Source organism: Pelodiscus sinensis, chromosome 20 (genome assembly GCF_052426305.1).
Source record: "Pelodiscus sinensis isolate ZL-2025 chromosome 20, ASM5242630v1, whole genome shotgun sequence".
NCBI classification, from domain to species: Eukaryota; Metazoa; Chordata; order Testudines; family Trionychidae; genus Pelodiscus; species Pelodiscus sinensis.
Genome location: NC_143071.1, coordinates 10,951,042 through 10,975,888, shown reverse-complemented (window position 1 = coordinate 10,975,888; position 24,847 = coordinate 10,951,042). Strand labels below are relative to the sequence as shown.

General features: G+C 42.5%; 1 protein-coding gene across 2 annotated transcripts in view; it reads left to right on the top strand.

The window, feature by feature from the left end:
• The first annotated feature begins 2,187 nt into the window (after positions 1 to 2,187).
• Positions 2,188 to 24,847, top strand: part of ATAD5 (ATPase family AAA domain containing 5) — a 42,201-nt gene continuing 19,541 nt past the window's right edge. For both annotated transcript variants that reach the window (XM_075903854.2, XM_075903853.2), the window contains exons 1-10: positions 2,188 to 2,511; positions 4,268 to 6,069; positions 6,854 to 6,941; positions 9,556 to 9,720; positions 10,480 to 10,624; positions 13,967 to 14,051; positions 20,086 to 20,267; positions 21,832 to 21,986; positions 22,559 to 22,712; positions 22,926 to 23,216. In XM_075903854.2, coding sequence (XP_075759969.2) covers positions 2,443 to 2,511; positions 4,268 to 6,069; positions 6,854 to 6,941; positions 9,556 to 9,720; positions 10,480 to 10,624; positions 13,967 to 14,051; positions 20,086 to 20,267; positions 21,832 to 21,986; positions 22,559 to 22,712; positions 22,926 to 23,216 — 3,136 coding nt within the window. In that variant the 5' untranslated portion in view covers positions 2,188 to 2,442. The remainder of the gene's footprint in view (positions 2,512 to 4,267; positions 6,070 to 6,853; positions 6,942 to 9,555; positions 9,721 to 10,479; positions 10,625 to 13,966; positions 14,052 to 20,085; positions 20,268 to 21,831; positions 21,987 to 22,558; positions 22,713 to 22,925; positions 23,217 to 24,847) is intronic.

Genomic DNA, 24,847 nt, shown 5'->3' with positions numbered 1-24,847 from the left:
TGATTTCTTACAATAGGAAGTCAGTACTTTTGCGGAAATTCAAGCGGCCAGTGTAGACAGCTGGCAAGTTTTTCTGGAAAAGCGGCTGATTTTCCGGAAAAACTGGCCAGTCTAGACGCAGCCTTATGGATTAGCGATTTAGCTGCAATCACACAGAAAATTATGAAGCACTACAAATGCTAAAGTAATTGGAACCAGATAAGTACCCAGGATATACATACTATTAATTATTTTTATGATGCATCTGGCCTTGCAAAAATAAACTTTTCCAAACATGAGGGACAAATATCTTTTTTCTTGTGCACTTAAATTCCAGATACTGCAAGTAACTCCATCTGGGTGGACCTCTCCACCTATGCTGAGCCAGACAGTATCAGATTAGTATTATAGTTGGTCCCATTATGACAGTCAATGTACAAATACATAATAAGATATGCAGACCTTGCCTAAGTGAGATTGCACTCCAAAATCGAATAGGCTAATGAAGCATGGGAGGACAAAATGAGGCACAGAAAGGCAAAGTGTTTTGCCCAGTGTCACACAGCAGTTAGTGGCAGAATAGAGAATAGAACCAGGCCTCCTGAGTCTGTCCAGTTCATTAGCCACTAACTCATGCTGCCTCTACTCTCAAAATTTATGAGCCACTCTTCCAAACTTTTTAACTTGCACATGCTTGATTTTAATGCACTGAAATCTCAGCATACATTCAGTTAAGCACACACTTGTCTTCGGATAGCTGCAGTCTTATATTGCAGTAGTGACCAAAAGCGCAAGTCAGGACTAAGGCTTTTCTGTCCTAGGCAGAGGATGCACTGCTTCAAAGCTCACACCCAATCAAAAGGTTCAAAGCATATTTTAATTTTTTAACGCAGTTCATTATTTTGGAAAGACATGAGGCATAACCCCTTACCCAAGACTCTTGCCGGGCAGATCTCTTCCTCAGTCTTTAGCAGTTCTCTGGGGGTCAGCTTCTACCCCTCCTAGGCTCCAGTAAGTCACTCTCACCTTGTGCTACAAATCCCTAACTTTTAAACCATTGGGTTGCAGGGCAGACACCCCAACCTCTCCCTTCTTTCTTTCTTTCTTTCTTTCTTTCTTTCTTTCTTTCTTTCTTTCTTTCTTTCTTTCTTTCTTTCTTTCCCAGAGTCTTTTCCCACAAATCCCATCTCAGCTTCCTCCCTGGCCCTAAGGTTGTCAGATGCTTTAACCAAAAGTACCAAACACATACCCTCCTCCCCCACCCCCCAAAAAAAAACAACTGGGGAAAAAATTCTGTTGAGGGGAAAAAAAAGGGGGGCGGGGAGAGATTGAAGTTGTTGAGCAAAAAAACAGCATGGCCCCTTTAAGAAATGTTTGTGAGGCTTTATGGCCTAATAGGAGCCACTGGCCATCCACCATCTTGTCTCCCTGCTCCGGGCTGGACAGCTCCCCTGCAGAAACCAGTAAGCACCTGGGATTTTCACCTCTTGGCTGGGAAAAAAAATCAGAAGGTACCGGACATTTGAGGTGTCCAGTATTTTTTGAATTTTTTACCAGACAGGAGGCAAAAATACCTGACTGTCCAGGTCAATACCGGACACCTGGCAACCCTACCTGGCCCTTTCCTAGCCATCCTCTCCCTCTTAAGCAGACGATGCACCCCAGATGGCTGCAGGTAGCCAAATGAACATCCAACAGCCCTGGTTCTCAGACACGTGCTCCTCCTGCATGTGACCCCAATGATCCTTCATTACTGCCCCCCAACCCTGGCACAGGTGAGCAATCCAAGCCCTTAGGCCCCACTTGCTCTGACACTGATGGCAGGGGGGGCATGATGGTGATTTCAGGGCCCAGGAGGCAGCAGTGGCCGAATGCAGGTGCCAGCCACAGGAAAGTGGCTTCCACTCGCCACACTTCTAATATGCGAGAAGAAGCCAATTAAGACCCTCTCCTCTGTGACCCCCGCCTCCAACCATCCAAACCCACCACCAGAGGAAGCCACTTCGCATTTGCAGAAAGTTTGTCCTCTATGGCCTCCCATTTCCACATCCCTTTTTTACGCCATGACGTTTCACGTGCCCCAACGCCTCCTTTCCCCCCCCCTTCAACTCGGAGGAGGCGCGAAAACCCACGTGACCCTCCCTTCGCAGGGAGGAGGTGCGAGGAGCTCGCGCTGACGTCACGTGACTCGGAGGGCGGGGCGGCCCGCGCCGCGCCAGGATCACGTGACGCGGGAGAGGCTGGCTGTGCGCCGTCCAGCCTGGATCACATGGGCCTATGGGCTGCGCCCCCTAGCGCGCCGGGTTCCGAACCTGTCCCGCGCGCGCTTTTCTGCCTGGGTGCTTCCGCCGCGCGTTTATTCCTGTCAGGCGGCTCCGGCCGGGCCGGGCGCTCTTGCCCTATGGCTCTGGGGCAGGGGTCTCCCTGGGACTGAGGGATCCTGCGTGCCCCCGACTGGGGGGGATGGTGGGGAGAGTGACCATGGCTGCGGCGGCGGCTACTTCTGCCCCGGGGAAGGACAGTGACGCCCCGGTGAGACACGAACCCCCCCCCCCCGAGCGCTCTCTGAGGGGGGAAACGGGAGGACTCGGGAGCTGGGGCCTTGCCGTGGGGCGCGGGTCCTGGCGGTACAATACAGGGGCGGGGAAAGCTCTGCTGGGGTGGGGTCTGTCAGGGATGGAGGCCTCGTCCTGGGGCTTGTGGGACATGAGCACGGAGTTGGGGTGCAGCGAGGGGAGGGCCATGTTACCGGGGCGGAGGGGCGTAATGCGGCGGTCGCAGGCACTGCTGGGCTGGAGGCAGGGACGGTTTTATTGTGCGTTTGGCTCCCAGCGCAACAGGCTCCTGGCCCATGAGTAGCGCTCCGAGGCACTCGGGTCAGACTCCGAATGCTGTTGAGAGAGGGCTTGGTATCGGGCTCTGATGTGGTGCCCTAGAGCAGCTTCACCTTGCAGCGTTGTGTATCAGGTGCTATGCTACTGCAGGTCACAGATGTCCTGCTTCTGGGTGGTGTGTGGTTGGGGGAGGGTATCAGTACTTAAGTGGAGTTGGTTTTTGTTTATTTGTTTGGGAGATGTGCTATGCACAGTAAAACAGTGCTGAATGTTACAGCTCAACATGAAAATTTTGTCCTATGGCATCCCAGCGGTAAATGTCATAACACCTAGTCCCTTGAATGTATACCTCACTAATGCTACCCAAGTTATGGCTCATTAAGTCGTTTCATTCACAACATTTGTGGATTCCCTGAAAGCTAAGGAAGGAGTCCCACTCAATATATCTCCTACAACAAAAAATTTAGCATAGTGCAATCTGTGTTCAATGCCTGGTCTACACACGCTATTTGTATTAATTGTTAGCTGTTTAGCTTATAGGAGTGATTTATTTATTTTTAATGAAGTAGATAATTTGTACTATAGAAACAGTTATACTAGCGTAAAGTTGGTTATTTGTCCTAGTTTAGCTTATTTCTATAATTTTATGGTGGTAATTTGTACTGGTGTAAAAAATTTTATGCCAATACACAGCTTTAATTATATTGATTTTTAATTAAAGTAGTGCAAAAACTGTATGTAGGCCAGTTGTTGCTATTGGACTCACAGGCAAATGCAAGAAGCATAGTAAATTACTGCAAAATAATGACATTTGTACATTTCGAAGCTGGTTCAGTTGTAGTATGAAAAAAGCAGTACTGTTCATATATTGGAGAAAGATGTAACAGATTCTTAATTTCTTCAAGAAAAATGTGTACTTTATTTTTCTTGAGATATTTTAGTATTAATATTTGCATTTCAATAGTGACTTTAGGCTCCAGTCAATAGTAGGGTACACTAGGTAGTGTACAAATGTGCACATGGACAGCACTGTCCTGGAAAATTTAGTCCTAGATAATTTGTCCTGAAGGTAGGCTTCCTTAACTAATGTTAAGGATCCTTTTAGAGCTGTTTTAGGTACTGATCCTGCAATTAAGCTCATGCAGTCAGACCTCTATGCAGTCTAGAGCCTTCACTGAAGTCATTTTGGCTATGCAGAGATGTAGGGGCCTGCCCTGCAGAGTGAATTTCAGAGTGAGTTTTCAAGTTACTGGATAGCTTTATCTAAGAAGGTTTACATGTCTGTTGCAAAGAGGTAGTAATATTAAAATGCACTGACATGCGCATTTTCCTTGGATAAAGACTTCAATTTTTCTTTTATCCTGTTAAATTGTTTGGTAATGTTCAATGTTACCACCTCATTATCTTAAGTAACTATTATTGTTAAATTAATGATGATTTTTTCTTGCTTGTAGCCATGCAAGAAACGAAGAGAGGAAGATCCCCCTACAAAAACAATTACAAATTATTTTTCACCATTAGCAAAAACTGTGGATAAAGTGTTGTCACCACCAAAATCTAACAACATATTGGATTACTTTAAAAAGACTTCTACAAATGAGAAGACCACTTTCCTCGTTGGAGTTGGAGAAAATAAAATTAACCAGTCTTACCAGCTATGTGCTGATGATGGCAAAGATTGTAAATCACCTTTGAGACCTACTTCAGAATCTTTTTCAAAGCTAAAAAGGAAAGGGAAGAGAGTTAATTTAAATAGTAAATTAAGAGATATTAAGACTCCCGAGAATGAATGTATGATAGAAATAAATAGTAACGATAGTACAGATATGATGAAATCAGAGGAAGAGTGTTTAAATACTAGTTTTATTGCTAACAGTGCTTCTGTTTCACTTGCACAAAAACATGTAGACAATTTAGCAGCAGATAATCAACAAAACAAAAACTCTTCAAACATTATCAAATGCAGAAATGATGCGAAGACAACCAAATTGGAGTTAAATGTATCAAAAAATCACCTAAAAAGATCAAGGAAGAGGAAGCACAAGTATAATACTGATTTGTCTGAAAATTCCTCCTCTGAAACCCAGCTGAATGTAAAGGAACTGAAAGATAAAAAACAAATCACATCTAAAATAATTGAAATTAAGAGTACTGTAAGCAATTCAAGCCTTGAAGTTAATGTGGATAAGACATCACAGTTAAATGATAGTACAGTTACAGTGTCATTTGAGGATTTTTTGAAAAGTCAAGGAGAAAATAAAGTGGAACAAATTCCAGAAACTAGTATGCCAATGCTAAACAATTTTATTACAGATAATGAAGAGGACAAAAGTGGTAGTATCAGTGACCCTGAAAATGGAGAGGAGTCTCAACAACTACCACTTAGAACAGTAACTGTCCTCGCACAGATTCATCCCATTCCCCCAAAATCTCTCTCTCTGCCAAAGGAGCAAAAGGTTTCTAGAAAAATAGCCTCTATTTTTTTGAAGCAAAAAGAATGTGAAGTAGAAAGAGAAAACAGTCAATCTCTTTTAGAGATTGAACAGACTGAACAAATGACTCAGAAAAGAAAATCTAATGTAGTTATAGAGGAAGAAGAATTGGAGTTAGCTGTACTAGAAGCTGTAGGACCTGAAGCTGTGAAGCCAAAATGTACTATAGAAGAAAGACATCAGTTTATGAAAGCTTTTAGACAACCAACATCTGATACGGTCAAAAGTGGAGTTAAAAAAACAATTGGAAAACTGAAGGAAGTCAGTGAAAAGCCTTCAAAACAAAATGAAGGAATGGATGAAGATGAAGCAGCCTCAGATAAAAGACATGAAAGTGAAATACTAAAGGATTATATTGACAAGCATTCCCATTGTAGTACTACTAAGGAGAGAATTAATATGCTTAAAAAGAAAGGAAAGAAGGTATTGGAGACTAAAGGAACAAATATTCCAAATAGTAGTGAAAATAATGAAAATACAGTGGCTAATGCTCATATTAAGGAAAAAACTTTAGATAATATAAGAATCCCATCGCATCTGAAACAGAGTGAATTAAGGAGGAGCCAAAGGCAAAAGAAAACTGAAAACTTCAAAAATGTTACACCTGAAAAAACTAGGGTTAATAATACTGTTTCTGAAAATGAACTAGGTGATAGTCCCCTACATGCTTCCACACCAAAATCAAGCAATAGATCCTTGAGGAAAAGTAACATGTATAAGTCTGAGGTGATCACAGTACCCTTTGATGCAAAGAGCCCAATAAGGTAAAAGTTTGGATTTTTAGAATATTTATAATTTTGATAATACTTTGCTTTGGTAAATAATTTTCATCTCCTAGAAAGGATGTTTGTTTATATAAATGTCAGCATTAAAGGCAGGGGAAATAGATGGTAAGTGGGTTGAAAAGCAATCTTAGGTTTTCTGCAAGGTTAGTGGGCCAGTTGAATAGCAACATGGAAGAAGTGAAATTTTCATTGATCTTTGAAGTAATAGAACCCTGTGCTGCAGCTACTGTATATACTTGGAACTTTTCAGTGTAAGGTCCTTAATCCAAGACTGGAGATTCATTTTTTTTTTCATGGATGGAAGAATATTTACAGTTTTGACATACGGGAAGATGTGACTTCTGCTAATCTGTTGAAAAGCAGTTCACAGTAGGGGAGTGGAAAATGGTACCCAAATTAAGGATCTTCAGATGGCTAAGAATTTCCTCCTATTTTTAAATTAGTGAAAATTCGAAATTTTTTTCAGGTTTTGTTTTTAAATCAGTGGAATGGGATAGGGAAGCATAAGTTCCTATTCCACATCTGAGAATTTTTAAAAATAAATGCACTACAGTAACTTGATACATTAAGAAATATTCTTTCTCTGAAAAGAACATTAAGATCAGTTGGGTGTATGCCTGTGTTCACAGGAAAAATATATTTAGATCCTTTACTCATTAGGATTTTTGCATCTGTTGATAGCAATCTTAAATTCTAATGACTCTGAGGTAGAGACTGAGGTTCCCTTTAAAAATTAATTTAATAATGTTTTTTCCTTGTTTAGAATGAGGTTTACTCGAATTAATGCATCTAAAAAATCCGAAAAAGCTGAAACAATGGAAAATGAAGAATTTACCCCAAGAAATATAAAGGTGGCTTTTATCAAGTCTGTTACATGTTTGTATTTTGTGTTTGGGAAGTCACTTACAGAATACTAAAGTAAATAAGTGTAGTACCTTCTTGTTCCAGATTATTTGTGGTGTACAGTTGATCAACTAAGACTTGAAAAATCCATTCACTTCAGGGGCACTGTTAAATGAGGGGGCCTACATCTTGAAGTCTAAATGAATTTAAGATAACATTTTAAAAATAAAACATTTGGTAGATGAGTGTAATCATAAGCAATGTCTGTTGTCAGAAAGATGGGTCAGTGGCATTAGCCTTACCACTGAATAAAATGGGATTTCTCTGTTTCATTGCTTTTACTCAGCATATTATCAGCAGCAGTAAAATTGTTTAAAAAAAAAAAAAAAAAGCTATAGCTTGGGAAAGACAGAAGCAGAAGTTGAGGCATGCATTGGAATTCTTAAATAGAGGGGAAAAGACCTAAATACTCGAAGCTATGGAGAGGAGGGAAGGATAGAGTTATTGACATATCTTTCTGATAGACAACACACAGGAGGGTGTGCAGGGATGTCAAGAGAAGGAAATTCCTCCTCTAGCTGCTCTGAGGATGGAGTGACGCTTCAGTTATATTTTGGCCAGAGACTCATTCAAAATGCAGTCTCTAGTCAGGGCCCCAGGGATAGCATCTCTGCAAAAACTCAATGTTTTGTTCCAGATAGATAAGGTTGTTTTTTGTCACCAACCAGACCTCACAGATGAAGCCTCTCAGCTTAATTATCTCTTTCTGTCTCATAGGGTTACGCTTGCATTGTGGGTGGGCTCAATCTGGTTTCAGATGGACAGATAACCAGTATACAATTTTGATAATGCAGTACATTTGGTCTCAAATATGTTTCAGTAGGTGTGAAGCTGCTTTTTATAGCATACCTGAGATTTCTTCATCGGGGTGATATTGTAGTAGGTATGTTAAATATCGGTTAATTGAGTAGTCAGTTAACCTCATGAATTCTTATTGGTTACTTGATTATTTTATAGTCCTTAGGGGTGGAGCCAGCAGCCAGTGTGCTCCAGCCCCGCTCCCAAGGAGCCCCCTGCCACTCTGCACTGCTGCCTCAGTATCCGAGGCAGCAGCATGGGTTGCCAAGTGGGAGCTAGTCCATGAGGGGACCCAGTTTAAAAACCAGCTCCCCTCAAAGACTGCCTGCCACCCTGCGCTGCTGCCTCTGATAGAGAGGCAGGAGTGTGGGGTAGCAGCAGATCCTGTCCAGGGTGGGTCTGAGCTACTGGACCCAACACAACCCAGAACTGAGCCAGGCTGCCTGCCTGCCCAGCTCCTAATACACTTTAAATGCAGAGCCACAGCGGCGGTAGGTCACGAACCTGGAGCAAGCCAGGACTGAGCTGGGCTGCTGGCCAGCCTGCTAAGAAAATTGACTGGCAAGTGGCAGGAGGGAAATGCGTGTAGTCTATAGCATTAACTTAAAAGCTTTTGCTTATCGGTTAGTTGACTATATTATTACATCTCTATATTGTAGCACAGTTATAAGGCAGAAACAAGCCGTCTTACATTTGGCACTACCTGGCATTCTAGTTAGCATTTTCAGCAGCAGGAGCAAATATTATTCACAGATACCCAAGTGCCTTCAGAACAGGGATGATCATAGAATACTAGTACTAGAAGGGACCTCGAGAGGTCGAGCCCAGTCCCCTGTCCTCACAGCAGGACTAAGCACTGTCTATATCTTCCCTGACAGGTGTCTGTCTATCCAGCTCTTAAATATCTCCAGTGATGGAGATTCCAGAACCTTCCTAGGCAATTTATTCCAGTGTTTAACCACCCTGACCATATTAAGTGTTTAACCATAGTAAGGGCAGAACAAGAAAGCTTCCATTAGCACTACCTGTGCTCTACTTGTTTGTTTCATGGATAAATTACAAAATCTCTTTGTAAAGTTATCATATAGATAGATAGACATCTGTTATCATATAGGTTAGATAGACATCTGTCAGGGATGGTGTAGACGGAGCTTGATCCTGCCTTGAGGGCGGGGGGCTGGACTCGATGACCTCTCGAGGTCCCTTCCAGTCCTATTATTCTATGATTCTATGATATCTTCCATGGGCAGTACATTTTTTTTAATTGAATGTTTATTTCTTATCAGCTCCATAGCATTTGCAGCTGCCCCACTCTTTATTTTCTCTCTCTTTTTTTTTTTTAAGTAATCTTCAATGGCAGTCCCTTCTCTTCTGCTCTGATAACTTTTGCAGTGTCTTTGTGAATGTGTTACCCAGTAGTAGCAATAGATTTATAAGAGTGGTAATCCTGATGATTTCCGGTTATCCAATATTCTCTGTTTTGTGGCCTGTGTTATATAGAAGGTCAGATTAAATTATCACAATGGTCCCTTCTGACCTTGGAAGCTATGAATTTCCTGATAGAATGCTTATGTAAAATGGTACTAAATAAGATTTTACTTTAAAGAAAAGCAGTTATTTTCACAACCATTTTATTTCCTTTTAAATTGTATGCAACATGTGTTTCAATGATAGTGTAACGTATGTAGACTGATTTTTATTTTAATGTAAAATATATGGCTATTAATGATCAGGTGTTTTCATCATTTTGTACTTTGTTTATAGAGGACCTGTACTTCTAAAAATCTATCCAAAGCTAAACAATTGATTGAAAAAGCAAAGGCGATACAACATAATAGATCAAAGGCTAATGAAGATACCCCAACACCTGTAAGACGCTCATCTCGACAGCAAGCTCTTGCTGAAAAGAAAAAATTACAAAAAAATGAAGTAAGTTTGCAAATTGAATAGTATAGAACTCATATTTCTTTTAAAGTTATTCTCATTTAAGCAATAATTTAGTTTTAATTTCTTATGCTGTTTATGTATTTCTGCTATGGGATCTTATGAAGTGAATGGAGATGATGTGGTAGCATGGTTTTGATTTTACAGTACTAACTAGTATGAGTTGGATCTGAAGATTAAGGGATCATTCCTGCAACCACTCGAGCCGTGGAATCACTCTAACAGGCATTGGACATAGCTTACTATAGTGTTCTGATTGAGGTTTTTACTTTAAGTAGAAAATGTCAGTTTCAGTAATAGGAAACTGGTCCTTGACCCAGAAGACTCAGAATCTTGGATTTTTTTAATGTCTCTAGTAGTTAGAACCAAAAGAGACAGGATAGGCAAGAAAATGTGACAGACGAGCATAGCTGTTCCTAAACAGAATGACATCTCAGGGACAATGTAAAAAAAATTATAAAATCAGACCAACTTTTGCAATATTCCTGTAGGAAAAAAGCTCACTCATTTGTACTTGGTGCTTTAGAAGATTTTTTTCCTGTAACTTGCTCCATGTTTGTAGGAAACACAAATAGAACTGTTAAATAGAGTAATTTTTGAGTTTTAGCAATTGTTGTTTAATTTATGAGCTCCATCAGTATCTATAATTAATTGGTAGTGTACAGAATTGGAAATAGTATTTAGTGAGAATAGAGTAGGTGGTATTTAATTTATTTATTTTTTATTATTATTATTCCTGTCCAGGATTCAGTGATCATTTTAAACTCAAGCCCAAAGAGTACTATTGATTCTACACAGAATGTGGAGAAAAAGCAAAAGAAACTTCGAAGTTTAAATGATGTACTAGGGAAAAAATCTAAAAATATGAAGGTTACTAACAGCTCACATGGTAACTGAATTTAAATAAACATGTTTTATTTTTATTTCAATGTATAACATGCCAATCTCGAACACCAGGACTATTTGGACTATACTACCGTGGTCACCAACCTGTCAATCGCAATCGACTGGTGGATTGTGGGGGCATGACCAGTCGATCGCGCAGCATTCCCTCCCTGCCCCCCTTTCCCTACTACTATCCCCAAAGAGGAGCCTGCGCTGACGCTCCCTCCCGCGAAAATGGAGGTAGCGCTGGCTTCCTGTGGCGTGGAGAAGAGGTCCTGCAGCTGCGCGCCAGCTCTGGGTCTCAGGAAGCACACGGGCTGCTCTTCCCCTCCCCCAAACAGCCGGGTCTGTGCAGGGGGAGGATAGGTGGGGGGGGGGGAATAGGAGTCCTGGGAATAGGAGTCCTGGCACTTTTCAGGAAGTGCGTGAGTTCTTCCTCCGCTCCCCACAACAGTCATGTGCTTCCTGAGAAATTGGAGCTGGCTCGGTCTCGGGACTCCTACTCCCTCCGCACAGGAAGGCAGCCAGGGGAAGGAAGTCCCCGATGGCGTGACAGACTTGGCTGTTTGGGGGAGGGGAAGAGCAGCCTGCATTTCTTCCTGAGACCCTGGATCTTGCGCGCAGCTGCAGGATCCCCAGGTACTGGCCAAGCTGTCTCTGTCCCCTCCCCTATGCCAGACCCCCATGAGTATCCTGCCCCAGCACCCACCAGTGCCCTGTCTCCTGCCTAAACCCCCACCAGCACCTTGCCCCTGCCCCATGGCCAGTCTCCCACCAGCACCCTGCTCCAGCACCCTGTCCTTGTCTTGTGGTCAGACACCTGCCAGAACCCTGCTCCTGCCCCCTGGCCAGTCACCATTCAGCACCCTGTCCCCTGGCCAGACACCCACCAGCACCCTGCTCCTGCCCCCTCCCTCCTGGCCAGACACCTACTCACAGCTTGTTCCTGTACCGTTTTCCATTCAGATTCTTGCACCCCCATTCCTATCTCACTCACTGGCAGCCCTGTCCAGCGTGCTGGATCCCTCATTTTTGGCCCCACCTCAGATTGTAGAGGGACCCACAAATTCCACTAACTCTGGAACCCAGAAGAATTAATCTGACCTGGGGCTGAAGTTCCAGGAGAGTGAGGTGTCTCAGTTGGGACCACATTAGTGAGGCTTGGGATTTTTTTGGAGGGGTTGTGTTTTTTGCATCTCACTTGTGTAGCCCCAACTGACTTTTCTGATGATGACCCCGACTCAAAACAGGTTCCCCGCCCCTCTCATAAATAAAAACAATGCTGAAACATTTTGTGTTTGACATAATATTTTATTTAAAAATGAAGCCTGGCCAAAAAACCCCAAATGGGGCCAAGTCCCATCTGGCTGCAGCATCATAACACTCCTACACCCCTCATAGAGCCCAAACCTGAGCCTGTCATACACCAGAACCCCCTGTCATGAGCCTCTCACATCCCCTACATCTCCAGTCTTGTGCCACAACACTCCTGCCCTATCCACACACTGCAAACCTGTGCCCTGAGCCCCTCATGCACCCCAACCCAAACTCCTGCACCCTCACATCCACAAGCCTGAGACTGGCTCAGCACCCCAACTTTCCACCTAACCCCAACAGTCTCCATCCTGGAGCCCCCTCCCTGAGCCAGCATCCCCTTCTCCACCTCCTGCTGCACCCAAATTCCCTCCAAGAGCTTGAACCTCTCTCTGCTTCCCACACCCAAATCCCTCCTTCCCACCCCAGAGCCCGCACTTCCTGTCTCAGCCCAGTGAGAGTGAGTAAGGGCTGGGGACAGAAAATGTTGGAGAGGAGAGGAACAGAGAGGGTGGGGTCTTGGGGAAGGATGGAGTAGGTCTTGGCTTGCCCTGACATTTAAAAAGTGATCTTGGGTGTAAAAAGGTTGGAGACCACTGCTATACAGGCAGTCCCCGACTTACGTGGATCCGACTTATGTCGGATCCGCACTTACGAACGGGGCTTTTCTTGCCCCGGAGCTCGCGGGCGGCGGGACCACCCAGAGCGCACCGGTCCCGCCACCGCGTCCTCTGGGGCGAGAAAAGCTGCTCCGGGTCTCCCTGCTGTGCTGGGGGGAAATCCCCAGCACAGCAGGGAGACCCGAGCAAAGCCGCACAGGCGGCGGGACCCCGCTGCCTGTGCGGCTTTGCTCGGGTCTCCCTGCTGTGCTCGGGGGGGGGGGGTTCCCCCCCAGCACAGCAGGGAGACAGGAGCAAAGCCGCAGAGGCTGGGGACCCTGCCGCCTGTGCGGCTTTGTTCCGGGGCAAAGGAGCAAAGCCGCACGGGCAGCGGGGTCCCGCCGCCTGTGCGGCTTTGCTCGGGTCTCCCTGCTGTGCTGGGGAGACTCCCCCAGCACAGCAGGGAGACAGGAGCAAAGCCGCAGAGGCGGCGGGACCTCTGCGCCTCCGCGGCTTTGCTCAGGTCTTCCTGGTCTGCTGGGGGAGGAGGGGACGCAGCTAGTGCGCCCCCCTCCCCTCCAGCAGGCCAGGCTTTTGTTGTGGGACGCCTGGGGTAGAGCAGCTGGGGTGCTGCCGGGTTGGCCCTGCGGGGACCTACCCGGCTGTGCCCCAGCTGTTCTGTCCCAGGAGTCCAGATTCAGCCGCTGTTGAAACTGATCAGCGGCTGATTCCAGGAAGCCGGGGGCAGAGCAACTCTGCCTAGGGCTTCCTGTAGTCAGCCGCTGATCAGTTTCAGCAGCGGCTGAATCTAGAGCCAGTTCCGACTTACATACAAATTCAACTTAAGAACAAACCTACAGTCCCTATCTTGTACCTAACCCGGGGACTGCCTGTACACACACTCTCTCTCTCTCTCTCTCTCTCTCCGCGCGCGTGCGCTTCTTATACATATAATTCCCTTTTGTTAATTTAGGTATGTGCCCTCTTGACAGTGTCCTTTTAATTAGAATAATTTGGAAAACTCTAAAGAAAGTAAAATAATTTCTGTTACTCCACCATTTTTCTTAGTCCTCTTGATAATTTAGGTGGGTTTATAGTCACACTTCTATACACTTGTATGGAAGGAGAAACTGACTATTTACAGTCTGACTGCAAGGTAAAAACAAAACTACAGAAAAATATTTAACAATACTAAGTAAAATATTTTTGGACATTTTTAAATTGACTATCTATAGAGCAAGAAATCTTTAAGGGAATTAAGCTGCAGAGTAAGTCGTTCTTAAAGAAAAGCATACTAAATTTTAGGGGTATTGATATATATATAATACAAAATATTTAATAGGAAGACAAAATGAGGATGAAAACATAATTGTAGAAGTTATTTGGTTGTTAGTGCTAATCCATATCTGCTTTTTCCCCCCCGCCTCCTTAAGGAAAAGGGAGAGTCCTGCCTTCGTTACTGGGCAAAAAAGCTCAAAATGTTGCAGATGAACCAATTGTAATTTTTGATGATAGCAGGTCAGTCCAATACAAATTGTGTATAATGTGTGAGAAATGTATTGAATTCTTTCATGGTCATATTGAAATGTCCAGGTTTCTTTGTGTTCCTGTCATATTACATAATTTTTAAAGCTAGGATATTAGAAGTTGTTAAATACAGTAACGATGTAATTGCTAAAAATCTTAGCAGTTGCAAGCACTGCAGGCTCAGCAGCATAAAGCTTACCTTTATACTGCAAAGCCTGCAGTGAAGCCTCCCCAGGAGCAGAAACGCCAGCCTCTGCCCACCTGGCTCTCACAGAGGAGGCTTCACTGCCCTGCCACAGAGAAGCCACCTCCTTGGGAGCCAGCAGAGTCTAACCGATAAGTATCAGCTTATCAGTTAAACTGTAATATCCCTAATTTAAAGTACACATCAAAATGCAGTAGCAAAGTATTGTGTTTAGATATTAATTGGTACATAACATTTTATATCCCTAATTTTAATATTTAAACTGGTTAAACTGTATGTATAACTGGCCTGCCCAGGTGCTATGGGCTCAGCCTGGCTAGAGCACCCCGTGCCTGTGGCATAGGCTTCTAAGGCTAGGCCAAGCCCACAATGCCACAGCTAGGGAGCTGTTCCGGCCAGGCCAGGTGCCCGTTAACCAGTTATCCGGGTAAGCATGCCAGTAGAGCTAATGCTTACTGGGTAACTGGTTATCCCTTTACATCCCTAATTAAAATGTTACAGGCTGACTTTTGCACTGTTGTTGGATCCTTTTATGCTGCTCAAAATCCAAACCTGCATTTAGTTAATCATAGAATACTAGGAATGGAAGGGACCTCAAGAGGTCATCGAGTCCAGTCTCCTGCCCTCAGGGCAGGACCAAATACTGTCAAGACCATCCCTGATAGACATTTATCTAACCTACTCTTAAATATCTCCAGACATGGAGATTCCACAACCTCCCTGGGCAATTTATTCCAGTGTTTGACTACCCTGACAGTTAGGAACTTTTTCCTAATGTCCAACCTAAACCTCCCTTGCTGCAGTTTAAGCCCATTGCTTCTTGTTCTAGCCTCAGAGGCCAAGAAGAACAAGTTTTCTCCCTCCTCCTTATGACACCCTTTTAGATATCTGAAAACTGCTATCATGTCCCCCCTCAATCTTCTCGTTTCTAAACTAAACAAACCCAGCCTTCCTTCAGCCTTCCCTCATAGGTCATGTTCTCTAGACCTTTAATCATTCTTGTCGCTCTTCTCTGGACCCTCTCCAATTTCTCCACATCTTTCTTGAAATGTGGTAGAATCATAGGACTGGAAGGGACCTTGAGAGGTCATCGAGTCCAGCCCCCCGTCCTCAAGGCAGGACCAAGCTCTGTCCAGATGTCTATCTAACCTGTTCTTAAATATCTCCAGAGAGGCAGATTCCACCACCTCTCTTGGCAATTTATTCCAATATTTGACCACCCTGACAGTTAGGAATTTTTTCCTAATGTCCAATCTAAACCTCCCTTGCTGCACTTTAAGCCCATTACTCCTTGTCCTGTCCTCAGAAACCAAGAGGAACAAATTTTCTCCTTCCTCCTTGTGACACCCTTTTAGATATTTGAAAACCGCTATCATGTCCCCCCTTAATCTTTTTTTTCCAAACTAAACAAGCCCAGTTCATGAAGCCTGGCTTCATAGGTCATGTTCTCTAGACCTTTAATCATTCTTGTCGCTCTTCTCTGTACCCTTTCCAATTTCTCCATCTTTCTTGAAATGTGGCGCCCAGAACTGGACACAGTACTCCAGCTGAGGACTAACTAGTGCAGAGTAGAGCGGCAGAATGACTTCATGAGTTTTGCTTACAACACACCTGTTGATACAACCTAGAATCATATTTGCTTTTTTTGCAGCAGCATCACACTGTTGACTCATATTAAACTTGTGGTCTACTATGACCCCTAGATCCCTTTCTGCCATGCTCCTTCCTAGACAGTCGCTTCCCATCTTGTATGTATGGAACTGATTGTTCCTTCCTAAGTGGAGCACTTTGCATTTCTCTTTATTAAACTTCATCCTGTTTACCTCTGACCATTTCTCTAACTTGCTAAGGTCATTTTGAATTATGTCCCTATCCTCCAAAGAAGTTGCAACCCCACCCAGTTTGGTATCATCTGCAAACTTAATAAGCGTACTCTCTATCCCAATATCTACATCATTGATGAAGATATTGAACAGTACGGGTCCCAAAACAGACCCTTGCGGAACTCCACTTGTTATCCTTTTCCAGCAGGATTTAGCACCGTTAACAACAACTCTCTGACTACAGTTATCCAGCCAATTATGCACCCACCTTATCGTGGCCCTATCTAAGTTATATTTGCCTAGTTTATTAATAAGAATATCATGCGAGACCGTATCAAATGCCTTACTAAAGTCTAGGTATATGACATCCACTGCTTCTCCCTTATCCACAAGGCTCGTTATCCTATCAAAGAAAGCTATCAGATTAGTTTGGCATGACTTGTTCTTCACAAATCCATGCTAGCTGTTCCCTATCACCTTGCCACTTTCCAAGTGTTTACAGATGATTTCCTTAATTACTTGCTCCATTATCTTCCCTGGCACAGAAGTTAAACTAACTCGTCTGTAGCTTTCTGGGCTGTTATTTCCCTTTTTATAGATGGGCACTATATTTGCCCTTTTCCAGTCCTCTGGAATCTCTCCTGTCTCCCATGATTTTCCAAAGATGATAGCTAGAGGCTCAGATACCTCCTCTATCAGCTCCTTGAGTATTCTCGGATGCATTTCATCAGGCCCTAACTTTTCTAGGTTATTTTTAACTTGTTCTTTTTTTATTTTACCTTCTAAAACTGCCCCTTCCCACTAGCATTCACTGTGTTAGGCATTCCTACAGACTTCTCGGTGAAGACCGAAACAAAGAAGTCATTGAGCATCTCTGCCATTTCCAAATTTCCTGTTACTATTTCTCCCTCCTCACTGACCAGTGGGCCTACCCTCTCCTTGGTCTTCCTCTTGCTTCTAATGTATTTATAAAAATTTGTCTTGTTTCTCTTTATTCCGGTAGCTAGTTTGAGCTCATTCTGTGCCTTTGCCTTTCTAATCTTACCCCTGAATTCCTGTGCTGTTTGCCTATATTCATCCTTTGTAATTTGTCCTACTTTCCATTTTTTATATGACCCCTTTTTTATTTTTAGATAATGCAAGATCTCGTGGTTAAGCCAGTGTGGTCTTTTGCCATATTTTCTATCTTTCCGACACATCGGAATAGCTTGCTTTTGGGCCCTTAACAATGTCCCTTTGAAAAACTGCCAACTCTCCTCAGTTGTTTTTCCCCTCAGTCTCGATTCCCATGGGACCACACAATTCTCCTATTAGCTCTCTGAGCTTACCAAAATCCGCCTTCCTGAAATCCATTGTCTCTGTTTTGCTGTTCTCCCTTCTACCCTTCCTTAGAATTGTGAACTCTATGATTTCATCATCACTTTCACCCAAGCTGCCTTCCACTTTCAAATTCTCAACCAGTTCCTCTCTGTTTGTTAGGATCAAATCTAGAACAGCTTCTCCCTTGGTAGCTTTTTCAACCTTCTGAAATAAAAAGTTGTCTCCAATGCAGTCTAAGAACTTATTGGATAGTCTGTGCCCCGCAGTGTTATTTTCCCAACATATATCTGGATAGTTGAAGTCCCCCATCACCACCAAATCTTTAGATGATTTTGTTAGTTGTTTAAAAAAAGCCTCATCCACTTCTACCACCTGGGTAGGTGGCCTGTAGTAGACTCCTAGCATGACATCACCTTTGTTTTTGATCCCTTTTAGCCTAACCCAGAGACTCTCAACACATCCGTCTCCTATGTTCATCTCCACCTCACTCCAAGTGTGTTCATTTTTAATGTATAAGGCAACACCTCCTCCCTTTTTCCCTGTCTATCCTTCCTGAGCAAGCTGTACCCTTCTAGACAAACATTCCAATCGTGTATTATGCCACCAAGTTTCTGTGATGCCAACAATGTCATAATTGTACTTATTTATTAGCACTTCCAGTTCTTCTTGCTTATTTCCCATACTCCTCGCATTTGTATATAGGCATCTAAGATCCCGATTTGACTTTGCCTCCCAGTTTTGTCCTGACCCTCCTTTCTCTCTGCCATTGTAGCCCACGCTCCCTCCTGTTTCTGATCCATCACCCAGGTCTCCATGTTCTCCACTTACCTGTGGGTTTTGCTCACCTGTCCCCGTCGAACCTAGTTTAAAGCCCTCCTCACTAGGTTAGCCATTCTGTGCCCAAATAGGGTCTTCCCCCTCCTCGAAAGGTGAACACCATCCCTGCTTAGCAGTCCTTCCTGGAATAATTATTATAATATGAAATGTCTTCTTAAAATATGTCTTAGAATTATGGGAACCAGGAAGATGAGTGTGCATTCCATCTTCAGGTTTGTTACTCTTGGTAAACCTTAGTGTTTAGCAAAAACCATAATATAAAAATTGACTGAGGCACTGTTTAGGGCATTTATACCTAGATTTGCCCTCAGAGGTCCGCCACTCTCAGGGTGTCAACTCCCTTGTCTGCTTCCTCTCTTTGGAGTAGACGTGTATGATTCTTTACCATCTTACTGGGGTATCTCCAGGATGAACAGTTTTCTACCTTCAGTATATTATTCCCTGCAGAAGGCTAAGTACTTCTTGCCTTCTTTTCAGAGACTAATAGTGTAATTGCCCATAGTTATAAGTTACCACACAATTCTCACTAATAGGGTATATTTAATTCTTAAGGTAAAAGCATAACTCAGAAAATATATTCAAAACAATAAAGAAACTAAATGCATGCTTAGCAGAATTCAACTCCACCTAGGACTTGTTTCATGTTCATCACAGCTTCTACCCAGAACGATCACCTCACTAGACAGAAATCTTTCCAACCCTTCCCTAAGGATTGGGATACTGTTCTTCAGCTAAAGCGACGAGGAGTCCTGTGGCACCTTATAGACTAACTGAAGTGTAGGAGCATAAGCTTTCGTGGGCAAAGACCCACTTCGTCAGATGCATGTAGTGGAAATTTCCAGAGGCAGGAATAAATATGCAGGCCAGGATCAGGCTGGAGATGACGAGATCATCTCCAGCCTGATCCTGGCCTGCATATTTATTCCTGCCTCTGGAAATTTCCACTACATGCATCTGACGAAGTGGGTCTTTGCCCACGAAAGCTTATGCTCCTACACTTCAGTTAGTCTATAAGGTGCCACAGGACTCCTCGTCGCTTTTGCAGATTCAGACTAATACGGCTACCCCTCTGATACTTGTTCTTCAGCTGTATCCGAACAAAAGCCTCGAGTCAGTTCATCACCAAGTTATTTATACCCATGTCATTTCTTTGTTGGTCTTTAGAGAATACACTTTGAACCTTTGAAGAAACAATGAATAGGTTATCAGCCAGACAAAGGGTCCCCTCCTCAGGGCAAAGTTTCAAAGTTCTGATAACCAGAAGAATTATGTCACATACTCCCCTTCTCCTAGGGAATTTGTATGCAATTGCACAATAATATATAAACAATTTTGTTTTTAATTCAATGGATCCCACAAGTACTAAACATAATTCAGGTCTACACAGCAGGGCTAAAGAAGAAATAAGCTACAAAACTTGAGCTACATCAGTTGTGTAGCTTAAATCGAAGTAGTTTATTTCGGCTTTTGGTGCTATCTACGCAGCAGGAAATCCAAGAGAGAGCGCTCTTCGTCTGACTTCCCTTAGCCCTCGTAAAATGAGGGTTACAGGAGCCAGAATAAGAAGTTCTCCAGCTTGTCATTATTTCAACATTATGTCAAAATAACTGCTTGTAGTGTAGATGCGGACTATGTTATTTTGGAATAACATCAGTTATTCCGAAAAAACACTGTAGTGTAGACTTACCCTAAGGTTTATTCAGGTTTTCTATCTGTCACAGTCAGGAATGAGTCAAATTACTGGTAGGGATAAGTAAACTTTTTCCATATTAAATCGTGTTATGAACTCTGCATGCTTGGTAGCTTGATTGACAATAAAATTCACTTATTTTGTGTAAAGCCAAGATGTATCTGAAAATTCTCAAGATGATGAGCAGTTCAAGGCAAAACGTGAATTTTTGATGAGTGGTTTGCCAGAGTCTCTAAAAAGACACATTGCAAAGAAAGCAGCAGTATTAGAAGCATACTCTGTGGCAAGTTGCTGTTTTCAGACAGTCATCCATGTACAGCAGAAGGATGATGGTAAGTTTTTATTTGTCTTGAGCTCGTGTAGTAAATTCAAGTAGCACTTTAGGAGATCTGGGTTTGAAATCAAAGGTTTAAAGACAGAGTTTTAATACAACTATGATGGAACTAGCCAATTAGCCCGTCATAAAACGGGATTTTCAGGTCTCTCCTCCATGTCGGTCTTCTCTCCTGAGCCTCCGGTCTCTTGCTCCGTCTGTCTCTCTCTCCTCCTACTGCCTCCCTCCCCTCCCCCCCCAGCTCTCCTCCGCCTCCTGCCTCTCTCTCTCTTTCTCTCTCTCTCTCTTTCTCTTCCCCCTCCTGCCTCTCACTTGGGGGACCGCAGAGCCCAAACAGCTGTTTGGGCTCCTCACTCCCCATGCTGCATGGAGAACGCTGAGCCCAAACGGTCGCTTGTGCCACTTGCTCCCACACGGCGGCCCGGCTGAGTGGCACGGAAGTCAGCCGAGCGACACAGCAGGAGGTGAAGGGGGGCAGGGTGGTGACGTTCACGGCCAGGGGCGGGGCCTGGAGCCATTGTCATGCCGCACGTCACCACCCCGTCCCCCTTCCCCTCCCGCCGTGGTGCTCGGCTCACTTCTGCACCGCTCAGCTGGGCCGCCATGGGGGAGCAAGCAGCCGTTTGGGCCCCGCACTACCCATGGAGCACGGGCCGTCCAGAGGGAACAGCCAGCATTTCAGGCAACAGCGCCGCCCAGAGGGAACAGCCAGCATTTCAGTGTTACAGACTCTCAGACATTGGGCTACTATATATATATATATATATATATATATATATAATATAATTGGCAAATCCTACTTTTTCTTTGTGTTACAGTAACAAAACTAAGCATATTGATACAAATAGTCTTATCAAATATGCATTTTAAAACAGAGCTCTGATATGTCAATAATATGTAATCATATTAACTTCATAAGTGGACAAATAGCATGTTTTAAAGGTATAATAATAAAATAGGACTTGAAAAAACAACTTATTTAGGGAGAATAAATATCTTGCTTTGGCCACGTGATGCATGGAAACATCTGATTCTTTACTGAAAGGGAATGGGATAAGAAGAAATAGAACAGCCTACATATTGCTGCTACTTTGACACTGAAAGAAGATTGAAGCCAAAGGGACCCCTAAGCTTCTTGCTTTTTCCTCAGAAAGTGAAGGATTGTGCTCCTGTGTGTTCTCTCTTTTTAAGAGAATAAGAGAAAGGAACCAAAGTAACTGCTGTGTCTCAGAGGGAGAGTGACAGAATTTCTCCTGGAGGTATTATGACTTGAAGTGATAATCTTGCAAAGAACTAAAGGAGCCCAGAATTTATTAATAGGAGTGGGAGGCCCAGGATCACTAGATGCAAGGAAGGAGTATATGTGAGCGTGTGCAGAATTGTTTAGTTGGTAGGAGGGTAAAGTTGATAGGGATATGAAAATATTACTGTGTAAATGAAATAGACTTGGCTTTGAAGGCATAGCCAGGTTGGAGGTTTCAGAGCAATTATTTCTCACTTGATCCAGGAGGCTGAGTTACTTAACCATGAACTTTTTCTGACCTGTTTCCATTCTTATGTAGATTGTGTGATGTGGAGGTTGACATTGCCGTCATGTCCTCTTCTAACCCAGCTAAGAGAACTGAACACGGAAGTAACTGATGTCACAAAACTCGCTATTTCACTTGGTGAATTCTCAGTTATAAATTCAAAATCTAGTGACGACAATTCAATTGTGGTTAGTATGTTTAGTCTTTTATTGGCATAATAAATAAATCAATACAAATGGCTTACTTTTTCAGGGCTTTTGTTCTTTTCCAAAATCCAGTGGCCTTAATCAAGGCATCTGCCCATGGTTAATTTATTTAACTTGAAGTTGGTTAATGTAACTTGGTCTTTCCTGTTACAGCATCGGAAAGGGTATGTAGCGCCAGATACTTTATAGCAGTGTTTTTTAAACTTTTTAAGACCGAGGAACACCAAACAATTTTTTTTTAATGAGGAACACCAGGGATTATTTTTGTTGAGCCAAAAAAAAAAGGAAAAGGGTCAGGGGAAAGCTATTGAGCCCCCCCAAAAAAGAGGTCGCCTGCCCCTTTAAGGGTGGCCATTTTGAACTCTGTTGTTCTCCCTGGCACACCAGTGTGCCGCGGAACACAGTTTAAGAAACACTACTTTATAGTGGTCATTGTGCTTAACAAACTATGTAAACAACTGTGCTTTACTAGTAAAATTTTTCATGTAGGTTTATTTGGTGCAATGCTTTTCGATATTTTGAATAACTTTTTATTTTATATCTATATATTGTAGCTGTCTGGACAGAGACCAGTTATTTCCAAAATACTAAGGATGTATTTGTTGGAAGAGATCAGATCTTCAAACTCACAGTTTCCCGTGAGAACTTTTTTTTACCAGTTTCTGAAAAAACAAACTGAACCTGTACTTTTCAAAAATAAAAAAAAAGGTTAGTAATATATATAATTAAAACTATTGATGACATAGAAATAAGTAAACTTTAAACAAAATATATCGATAGAAGCATTATGATTTGAATAAAATTTCAATAATATTTTGTGTCGTGACTAACACTTTTCTAAAATTTTAGGAAACAGAAATGTAGTGTCAATACATTTGAAGTTTTGAAATTATGTAATGCACTCTATTTTTTGCTCATTAGTATGCATGGAAGAACGTGAAACTACAAACTCTAAACTAGATCAGATAAGTTCTGAAAATCAGAAAGAAATCAAGAGGAAAAGAAAAAAAACTGAAGACCACAAATTAAAAAAAAGAAAACAAGTTGATAATGCAGAAACTGAACTAAAATCCAAAACTCCTGAGTGCATAGTTATCGAAGTATCCTCCATAAAGCAAAAAAAACCACATATGGAAACAAACAGACCCCAGGAATCTGATGTTAAAATAGTAGAAGACACTGAGCTTGGATCAATATTAAACCCTTTCTCTGGTAACTTTACGTTTGCTACTTATGTTTTTAGAAAATGCTTTTGTGCTATTTAATTAATGGACCTAGATGAGGTTCATGGAATCTCCACAGTTGCTGCAGAGAACAGTTCCAAATAGTCTCTTTTCAGATCCACAGAGGGAATGGAGAATTGGGAATGTCATATAATGAACAAGCCATTCTGGAAATACTGACTTAACCCCAGAATGGAGTCATTTAAATCTAGGCAATATATACCATGATTTAAATTACTTGCTTTATGTTTTAAATATTGACTTCAGTCAGGTTAAGACTTTATAAAACTAACTTGAACATTTGTGCTATTGCAACATTAGATCAAAATTTGTAATGTAATTATGAATGGTGTTTCGTTGCTTTTTTGTTTTGTTTTTATAAATGTCACTGCTGGCAGGGTATCTTACTTGAATTTTACAAACTGCTACAGTCAGAAACTAAACTGCTGAAAATTAAGGCCCTCATCCTGCAAATAGGTTTGTAGCTTTACTCATTGAATAGTCCTATTCACTTATTTGCAAATTCTGATGGAGGAGTGGTGTTGACATGTTGTAATTCTGTATCAGAATGTGGTGGTGTATGCAAATATAGCAGAGGGTATTTGCTTATCAACTTTGTGTTAATGTTTACAGCAAAAATGTTAATGAGGCCCTAGATTTGTCTCTTTTACTGTAAATGAGCATTTTAAATGTAAAACATTTTTGTAAGGAAAAAAAGTCTTTCAGTAAAATCTGGAAGTTCTAGGGACAATTAGTAAACTAGTCAAAGAAGCAGTATATTCACTGTATACATTTAAGACTATATAAAATAGGAAGAAAGTAAAGATCTAGTAATGTGCAAATAAAATAGCTGATTTTAAGTTTTAAAATATCAATATTTAACAGAATCTTTTTAACATTAACTATTTTCATCTAGCTTATCCCTTATGTGTATACAAGTTGTAAGGCCTAGTACAGGAGTAACTGCCTTACCGAAGCAAAATGCAGGACAATGTAGCACTTTAAAGACTAACAAGATGGTTTATTAGATGATGAGCTTTTGTGGGCCAGACCCACTTCCTGAGTGATGCTTACAGGTTAGCTGGCAGCACAGCCAGGCAGATGCTCCCGCCCAGCCAGGCCGCCTTCATTGTGCGGAGGGGTTGCTCTAGCCTGGCTGGGCCTTCTGCATTGTGCTGGAGGATAAGGGGCTGCTCCACATTTAAATGGTTAAACGTATTGTTAACCAGTTAACTTTTTAACAACAATTTATATCCCTATTGTGATATAGTTTAGGTCAGACCAATGTCCCTTTAGGTCTTACAGGGTACGTCTAGACTACAGGCTTTTGTCGACAGATACTGTCGACAAAGCAAGCCACTTTGTTGACATGAGAGTGTAGATGCAAAGGACAGTGTAGATGCAAGAACACCTTCTGTCGTCAGAACTCTGTCGACAAAAGGCGTTATTCCTCGTAGAATGAGGTTTACAGTCGTCAGCAAAACTTCTGAGTTCTGTCGACGTTATGTTGACAGAACTCAGCGGCAGTGTAGATACAGGTATAGTTTTGTTGACAAAAGTCCACTTTTGTCGACAAAACCCTGTAGTCTAGACACACCCATACTCTCTGATTCTATACTA